Genomic DNA, 9,647 nt, shown 5'->3' with positions numbered 1-9,647 from the left:
TATAAGTGCCTGAACAGATATATGGTATATTTTTAATATTAGAGTTTCATGGGGCAGGGGTGTTTTGGGGGAGAAATGTCAAAAAGGATGAGGGGACAGCAGTGGTAATAACAAAAAAAGATTGAGAAGCAATGGAATTTTTTAAAAGACACACAAATTACAAGCCCTGATTTTTTTATTATCAGATTCAGCAGAAAATAGAAGTTTCTACACACTGCCTCTTGATTTCTATATTTGTCTCATCGCAGACTGGTAATAACCAGTTTGCAGGCAGGCTTCAGTCCACGGACCACGCTTCGGTAGTGCCATGCTAATGCATCACTACTTTGGATCTGTCTGGAATTATCTTAACTCCTTGTGTATCTGTTCACTCGATTGTGTTCTGTCTCTCTCTGAGTGTAAGCATCAACTCCTTGCTTACTGCCATATCTAAAACAGTGCCTGACACAGTAATATTTGGTACATCACTAGGAAATGATTGTTGAATGAATGAGTGAGTGAATGAATGAATGAATGAATTTTGACTGAAAAGTTGTTTTACTGAGCCAAGCATTGACAGTAAACCTTTACTTAAAATCCAAGAAAACCAATCAATCAATAAATTAACTTTTTTTTTAAAAAAAAAGATGGCAGTTCTCTGCTATGGCATAGAAAATAGCAGTGTTTTCAACAAGAAAGAAGCATATTCCTCTCTCACCTAAAGGCCTAGCCGATGTGGCAGTTCTGGCCACATCGGTTCTGGCAAACGTGGCCGGGCTCCAAGCCCCTCATATCTTACTGATTAGCCATGTGTTCCAAGATGGCCCCATTCATCAGGAAGAGAGAGAACACAGCCAGGATGTTGTAAACATTAACTCATCCCTCTTCCCTTATCTACAACTCATCACATGGCCACAGCAGCCAGCCACAAGGGAAGCTGGGAAATGTAGGGCTTATTCTCATCAGCCATGTGCCCAGCTTAAAAGCAGAGATTCTGACAATATGAGAGAGAAGGGGTGAATGGGTATTGGGAGAACCCTTGGCAGGACCTGCCACCATCACCTTAAGAGAGAGTTTTTCCTCCTCCTGTCCTCGCCTCCCCTAGCCCTCACTACACATTCCAGCCAGACGGAGACAAGAAGCCAGTGTTCAACATTCCAGCTCAGGGCGGATCCATTTGCAAAACCCTCCAGAGACCACATGGTGTGGCACAAGATTTTGGGGGCCACGTGCCCCCTTCCTCCTGGGTCCTCTGGCATGGGATGGATCTCTCACTGCAGGGGCTTTGGTGACTGCCCTTGGCAAACTGCAGTTTGTTCAGCTGTCCATTCTTCAGATGCCAGTCACAAATGAAAACAAACAAGAGGCTGTTTTGGACAAAGAGTACCAAGAGATGGGACTGTGGCCTGTTTGTTTCCAAACCTGCCCGAAGCCATCATTCAGAAGGTTGACACAAAAGAAAAGGGAAATCAGGAGAGAAAACACTGAATCCAGGAAACGTCTTAAGCCAGGCATGTTCCTAAGTTTTGGCAGGTAGGGTTGCCATGGTAACCATGACCCCAAAAATGACCTTGAATGGAAGAGGCTGGCCTAGACTTTCTGCCGGACATGTCTGGATGGGCCACTGAGGGCAAATTGAGATTTCAGTGTGCCACACTGGTGTGGACAAATTCTGTGATTTCTGGGCCTTAAACAAGACCCCATGTAATGGAGATCAGGAGAGAATGCCCAGGTGCGGCCATGTTCCTGGTTCTTGCTCTCTTCACCTGCTAACTGCTATGTATTCTCCAGTAAGAGTGTAGATGTCATTTCCCCCAGGAAGCCTTCCCTGGCCCCACCTCGTCCCCACTTGGCATCACAGATCCCTTCGCTGTGGCCCCCATGCTCCCAGTGAAGGTACTTACTGGCGGCCCACTGTCCTCCACTGTCTTCCCAGTGCCCAGCACATACCCCCGCACCTAGAAAGGAATATGGTTTATTTTGTAGATTTGACTTTGGAACCATTTTAATATTTTCTGTAATGATAAGACACTTTTGAATAAGTAATTCTGAAAATTTGATAGCAAACTGTTATTGAGCTGGTGACGTACTCCACAGAGAAGAGACTCTGCCTGTGTTTTTACTCTTTTCCTTTTCTGTTTCTTTCTTCTTTCCTGATGTTTCAAGATTTCTTTTTTTAATCTCCTTCTGTTACAAGAATATGCCCATGCTTTCAGGGTAGATTTGCTTTCAGGTTCTTAGTTTTCCTTTGTTCGAGAATGTCTTGATTTTCCCTTCACTCCTGAAGGATATTTTCCCTGAATATAGAATTCTGGGTTGACACACTTGAAAAATGTTATGCCACTTCCTTCTGGCCAATAGAAATTGACAACCTTATTCTAAAATTGATATGTAAATGCAAAATTTACACATAGATGCCAAAATAACAAGAAGAAAGTTGGAGAACTTATACAACCTGATTTCAAAACTTACTCTAAAACTACAGTAATCAAGACAAGATGATATAAAATAGATATGTCAATGGGGAAACAGCAAAGAGAGTCCAGAAATAAACTCTCACATTTATTTTCAATTAATTTTTGGCAAAGTTGCCAAACAATTCAGTGGAAAAAAGGATAAGCTTTTTACAGTGGTGCTGGAACAATTGGATATCCATATACAAAAAGATTAATTTAGACCCTTACCTCATACCATACATCAAAATTAGTTTACATTAGATCATACCTAAATATAAGAACTAAAACTATAAAATTTCTAGAAGGAAACATAGGAAAGAATTTTAATGACCTTGGGTTAGGCAGCAAAAGTAAGATCTATAGAAGTAAAAAATGATAACTTAAAAACTTTTGTTCTCCAAAAGACACCATTAAGAAAAGATCAGGGGAGTGGTAGACTAATTGGAGGGGATCACTCTGTAAGTTATATAAATGTCTAACCACTATGCTGTACACCTGAAACTAATATAATATTGCATGTCAACTGTAAATGAAAAAAAATTTTTTAAGAAAATGAAAAGACAAGCTACAGATGGAGAGATATACCTAATAAAGAACTCGTGTCCAGAATACATAAGGAACTCTTACAGGTCATTAATTAGGGGACAAACTTAACTATTTTTTAATGGGCCAAAGATTTGAATAGATCTTCATCAAAGAAGATAGACTCATAAGCACATGAAAAGATGCCCAACAGAGTTAGTCATTAAAGAAATGCTACTTAAAACCACAATGAGATGGTACTAAATACCTACTAGAATGGCTGTATCAAAAATACTGAAAATACCATGTGCCGGAGAAACTGGAATGCTCACACACTGATCGTAGGAAAGTATAATGGCACAGCCACTTGGAAAGAGAGTTTGGCCACTTCTTAAAAATGAAGCACACTCTTACCACATGACTCCACAATGCTACTTCTAGGGATCTGCCCAAGAGAAATCAAAACACGTATCCACACAAGAATGTGTACGTAAGTGTTTATAGCAGCATTACCCATAACAGCCCAAAACTGGATGTAGTACATTCACACCCTGGGAGACTAATCAGCAATAAAAAGGAATGAACTACTGATACACATTACGACATGGGTGAGCTTCTAAAGCATGATGCTAAGAGAAAGAGGCCAGATACAAGTACATATTGTATGATTTCACTTCTGTGAAATACCTAGAAAGGACAATACTCTAAAATCAGCAACAGGTCGGTGGTTGCCTGAGGCTGGGGATGCGAGGGGAGGTTGACTCCAAATTTGGAGGGTGATGGAAATGTTCTAAAACTGCATCGTAGTGGCAGCCACACAATATCAGTTTACTTTAGAAATAATTCAACTGACAATTCAATGGGGGAATTTTATAGCATGGTACTATACCCCGCCCCCCAAAAAAACAACATTATTTGTGATAGCCAAAAAGTGGAAGCAACCCAAGTGTCCGTAAGCAGATGAGTGAATTAAAAAAAATGTGGAATATACATACAATGGAACTTTATTCAGTCTTAAAAAGGAAGGAAATTCTGACACATGCCGGAACGTGGGTAAAATTTGGAAGCCATTATACGAAATGAAATAAGCCAGTCGCAGGATAAGGTACCTAAAGTAGTCAAATTTATAAAGACAGAGTAGAAGGATGGGTGCCGGGCTGGGGGAGGGGCAAAGGGGGGGTGGCTGTTTAATGGGTACTCAGTTCCAGTTTTGTAAGATAAAGAAAGTTCTGGAGACGGATGGTGGCAATGGCTGCCCAACAATGTGAATGTACTTAATGCCACTAAAAATAGTGGCACACTTAAAAATAGTAAAATTTTAAATTTTATGTGCCTTTTCCACAATTTTTTTAAAATAAACAATTTTTTAAAAATTATCAAGTACCGGAAACTGTGTTGTGTGCACTATCTCATTTATTTCTCACCACAGTGCTTTGATGGTGTTATTTTACTCATTAATTGAGAGAACTGAGATTCAGAGAGATTTGAAGACTTGCCAAAGTCACAGGTTCCATTCCAACCTATCAGACCTCAAAGACCCCACCTTTCCACTGCATCTTTCTCCTCCATGTCCCCCTCTGACCATGAGAAACCTCATCTGTCCCCCTGTTCCTCCTTCCCACAGGCACAGCGGGGATGTATCAAGGAGCCAATGGACTGACCAGCGCGGCTGGATTCGGCAGCGTCCACCAGGTACACCCACCAGCTGTCTCGGTTTTTTTCCTTAAGTAGTCAGTCCTCTTAAATGAGGGCATTCAGAACACCTCCTTCTGCCCAAGATCCCCACCAGAAATCCAGCCAGATTGTCCAAAATCCAGCCAAATTGTCCAAAAAGCCATTGGAGAGGTTCAGTGTAGAGTCAGAGAAATTGTAATCACTAGATTTCCAAGATGACAGAGGCCATATTATATATTACATACTGACCTGCGCCAAAGACACCCACTGACTGTCACATCTAGAATATATGACCACAATCACGTGTGCTCTTTCTCTGGACTGTGAGCTTCTGAAGGGTGAAGGTGCATCTTCTCTGCCTCTGTGTCCCAGTGTTGAGTGCCCAGCACACAGTGGGGGCTTTATAAACACTGGTTAAATCGAACTAAGTCAACACTGTAAAGATGAGTGCTGGCTCATAGTTTGATTCTCTTGGTTTCAGAGAGTGAATTAAGAATTAACCTGCTAAAGGTGTACGAGAACTCTGTGCCATTCGTGCACCGTTCTTCTCAGTCTAAAATTCTATCAAAACAAAATATTAACATGCTTTCAGGCTGGTGTTTCAACAGAACTACCCCAGGATAGATGGGCTTTAGGAATATTTAACATATTTAAATATGAGGAATGTACTATTTCTTCTTCAGTGAGCTGAAGAATCTAAATGACTTAAACCTTGGAATGTGTGAACATTGTTTCATATATTTTTGTATTATTTCCTGTGTACTATATATATAGGTAAAAATACTTATAAATTAAAGAGTACTTTTTAAGGTGTGGTTCTTCACTCTGGGTGTTTGTCCATTTCACCATAAGAGTTTGTCAAAAAATGCAGACTCCCTAAATGCTGCCCCCAGAAATTCTGATTCAGGTCTGGGGTGGGGCCCAGGAGGGCAAACTTTCCATGAGTTCCTTGTAGGGTCAAGAAGCACTGACGTGTGGTGAGGATGGGGCAGAATATTTAAATGACTGTTGTGGGAGAATTGGACTGTCTGGCTGATTTAAGCAAAGCTTGATAAAAGAGGGTTGGCGTTCTTTGATTCGATCTCCAAGACTCCCTCATAGAAGATGCTGGATCCCTATTTCTGTGTAGGTGCCATTGTTTTTGCACCTCTCACGAACCTAAACTGTCACCTAGTCTGCTAGGTGTGTATGTGAACTTTATTACTCATCCATTTGTTCATGAATATCCAGTATTTATTTTATGCCCTATGTGTCTGGCATTGTTTTAGACACTGAGGATATAGCAGTGACCACGACGGGCCCTGTCAGGGCCACGTCCATGTCCCTCGGAGTACACCTGCTGACCTCCAGCTGCCAGTGTCTGCATCCCTGGGCCCAAGGGTGTTTTCTAGAACCGATGCACAGGGCAGGCAGGTAGGGCCAGGGAATTAAAACCTCATGGGAGCAGCTCCCAAAGCTAGCTAGAGTTGGCTCCTTTGCTCCTTGGCGAGATCATTTTGAGATGTGTGTTTTATACCATCCAGCGTCTCCCCCATAGAATTTACTCCAGTCCCCACTTAGATGCCTCTGGATTGGCTGTTTTCCCTTCGTCCCTTCACTACCTCACCAGCTCACCGACTGCTGTCTTTTTCACCTCTTGAGTACACTATTTGCACTTGAATCCTCTCTCAGGGTCTGCTTCTGGGGGGAAGTCCCTGTCCTCAGCTTTTATTCTAATGGGGGACAGAGACAGAGTTATTAGACCCGCCCCACGAGGCCCCGCCTTCATCAGCCTGTGACCCCGCCCACTGAAGGCTCCAGCCCGGAGAGCCTTCCTCACTCACCGCCTGTGTGCTCCCCTTTCCAGGACTACCCTTCCTACGCTGGCTTCCCTCAGAGCCAGTACTCCCAGTACTACAGCTCATCCTACAGCCCACCTTACGTCCCCGCCAGCGGCATCTGCCCTTCCCCCATCTCCACGTCCACCTACGTCCTCCAGGAGGCATCGCACAGCGTCCCCAACCAGAGTTCTGAGTCACTTGCAGGTACGTACAGTCACCGTCGCATGGTCATTCATGGCTGTGGTCTGAGCTCTTATGTGAAAGACAGACTGGACGTAGGTCCCAACTATAATGAACTAGTCACCCAAGGGCTAAATATAGCCCTGAGATATATTTTGGGGTGTGTGTGTGTGTGTGTGTGTGTGTGTGTGTGTGTGTGTGTGTGTTTAATTGCACCCATGTTTAAAAGTCAGAAATATTTACCGAAAAATTCTAATTTCAACCTATGGAACCCATCTAGATTATGAGCAACATGTGGGAGAGTCCACATCTTGGCCCCTTGGGGATGCACATCCCTGTGCAACCAAGTCACTGGCCTGTGAATTTATTCATTCATTCCACAAGCTTCTATGCACGTGTCTTCTCTTTTAGGAGACAGTTTGGAATTTATCAACATTAAATTACAGAATAGCAATAAATTAGAATGTCCAAGTGAAAAGAAATATCATCGTGTTATGATCCTTTCTTTGTTTCTTGAAACCTACCAATGTCTTGGAGCTCTGTAGAAGCTAAGCTAGCACGATGGTGTGTGGACATTCATTCAGTAAATATTAATTGCTTGATGGTTAGAAACAGAACAATAGTGAAGACCCACCTGTTTTGTTCCTGGAGTTCTTGCTGTAGGTGTTGCTTTTAGCCCTTGTATTTTCCTTTCCTGGGGGTGTTAGTTGTCCCTGGTTTGGTGATACACGGAGACAACATGACCAAGCCTTTTTAGTCAACTTTTGAGGCAGTTTAGGGCTTGAGCATTGATTTTTGTCAGTGTGCTATCTCACCACAGACTACTTAAGGAATGCATATGTAATAATTTCCAAATTGTTTTCTTTGAAGGGTGCGGAATTTAACAAACTTTTCTTTGTCATAATCCTGAAGTATCTTTGACCATCCTGCTTTTTTAAAAGGTGGCCTCCCCCATCTGGGTTCAGAAAGGAAATATAAGCAGAAAACTTTCAATAGATGCCCCATCCATCTGTAATTCAGTGGCAAACTGGATCCCCAAGATTCGCTTCACAAGAATTTGGGTTATGTGAGAAGGTCATTTTTGTTCCCCATCAGGAGCAAACATAAAGGCCCCTTGTGTTTCTCTGAAATTTTTCTTTATTGTTTCCTCCCGTTCTTCATTTATCTAAGGTTCAATGATAAGTGGTTGAGATGGTTTTTACTGTATATCTAACAAGCTGACATAAAATCTAATGACATAAATAATTGTCAGCTATAACTGAAGTTTCTTGCTTCTTTTCCTCAGTGTTCTTTGTAAAGGAAGGGCATGTATGCATTTGTGTGTGTATGTACACGCACACACAAACACACAAATGCTCATACTCATGCCCTCTCTTAAAATTTCCCATAAAACCTCCACTTTTGAAATTATCCAGGATATCCTTGAGTGGTTGGTTCCAAACCCCAGAGGCTCAAGAGGTTTACATATTGCCGACAGATCAGGCTCACTCTTTGCATTGCCTAATGCTCTTCTCCCTCCTAGACCCTCAGCCCCACCTCCTCAGTGCAGTCTGCATTGACTGCAAATTAGCAGTCATATAAAGCCCCAACAATTTGCAGATGATTGCAGGACAACTTGCTGACGTAGAGGGCAGAATCTGAACATCTGACGTTACTCAGAATAAAGGACAGTTAGTAGTGGTTGCTTAAGAACTTTTTTTTTAAATATTTTTAAGTATGATACAAATTATCCTAAAAAAAGTTGGGGGATTTTTTTAAACTTCTTAAATGGTCTCCCTCAGTAAATAGAATGAGAAAATATTTTTTTAATCTCTCAAAAAGAAACTCGGAAGGCTCTTCCATGCAGATTGACAGTATCTAACAAATTAAAAATGCATGTACTCTTTAACCCAATTTTTCTGCTTCTAGGATTTATGCTAAAGATAAAAATTCCCACATAGATACAAAGATTTAAGCAAAAAAGATGATTTATTGAAATAGCATCATAGCAAAAGACTGGAAACAACTTGAATATCCATTAACAGGAGTCAGGTTAAGTAAATTATAATGCATCCACCAGTGGCACACTACACATCTATTAAAAAAGAATAAGCTAGGTATATCTAATATGGATCTCTCTTTGAGTGATTGTGAAAAAAAGCAAGGCACAGGAGGACTACATGTATATTAGGATCCTGGGTTTTGGTTTTTTTTAAGTGTAAGTATAGTTTAATACCCATATTTGCATAGGAAATTTCCGGAAGGATTTAAAAGCAACTGTTAACATTTTCTCCGGGGAGAGAACTAGAGTTAAAAGAAAAGATGAAATGTAATAGACAGTCTTTAATCCATTCCACTCAACAACAGCAAAATACATTTTTTTTTTCAAGTACATATGAGACATTTACCAAAATAGACATATTCTGGGCCTTAAATCAAGTTTCATTACATTTAAAAGGATCCGAGTCATACAAATAATGTTCTCTGAAAACAGAATTAAATTAGAAATAAATAATGGAAAGATTTTTGGAAAACTACCAAATATTTGGAAGCTAAAGAATACACTTGTAATAACCCATGAGTGATAGTTAATTTTGTGTGTCAGCTTGACTGGGCTAAAGGATGCCCCAGTCGCTGGTAAAACATTAATTCTGGGTGTCTGTGAGGGTGTCTCCAGAAGAGATTAGCATTTGAATTGGTGGACCGAGTGGAGAAGATAGCCCTCCCCAGTGTGGGCCGGCATCATCCAATCCATCCAGGGTCCACATTGGAACAAAACGGCAGAGGAAGGGCAGTTTCACTCTCTTGAAGAGCTGGGACATCCATCGATCTTCCCCTGACCTCAGACATCAGGGCTCTTGTTTCTCAGGCTCTTGAGCTCAGGCTGAATTATACCACACCTTTTCCTCATTCTACAGATGGCTTGCAGATGGCAGATTGTGGGACTTCTCAGCCTCTATAACCATGTGAGCCAATTCCTTTAATAAATCTCCATATATGGAGATTTGTGCACTCGTGTGTGGGTACAGCCTGAATG

General features: G+C 41.4%; 1 protein-coding gene across 1 annotated transcript in view; it reads left to right on the top strand.

Annotated features, from left to right (window-relative positions):
• Positions 1–9,647, top strand: part of EYA2 (EYA transcriptional coactivator and phosphatase 2) — a 154,508-nt gene that overhangs the window by 57,183 nt on the left and 87,678 nt on the right. Inside the window, exons 5-6 of the mRNA XM_011369390.2 lie at positions 4,582–4,649; positions 6,478–6,655. Of these exons, the coding sequence (XP_011367692.1) occupies positions 4,582–4,649; positions 6,478–6,655 (246 nt within the window). The remainder of the gene's footprint in view (positions 1–4,581; positions 4,650–6,477; positions 6,656–9,647) is intronic.

Source organism: Pteropus vampyrus, unplaced genomic scaffold (assembly GCF_000151845.1).
Source record: "Pteropus vampyrus isolate Shadow unplaced genomic scaffold, Pvam_2.0 Scaffold147, whole genome shotgun sequence".
NCBI lineage: Eukaryota > Metazoa > Chordata > Mammalia > Chiroptera > Pteropodidae > Pteropus > Pteropus vampyrus.
This window is presented reverse-complemented; position numbering and strand designations above follow the sequence as displayed.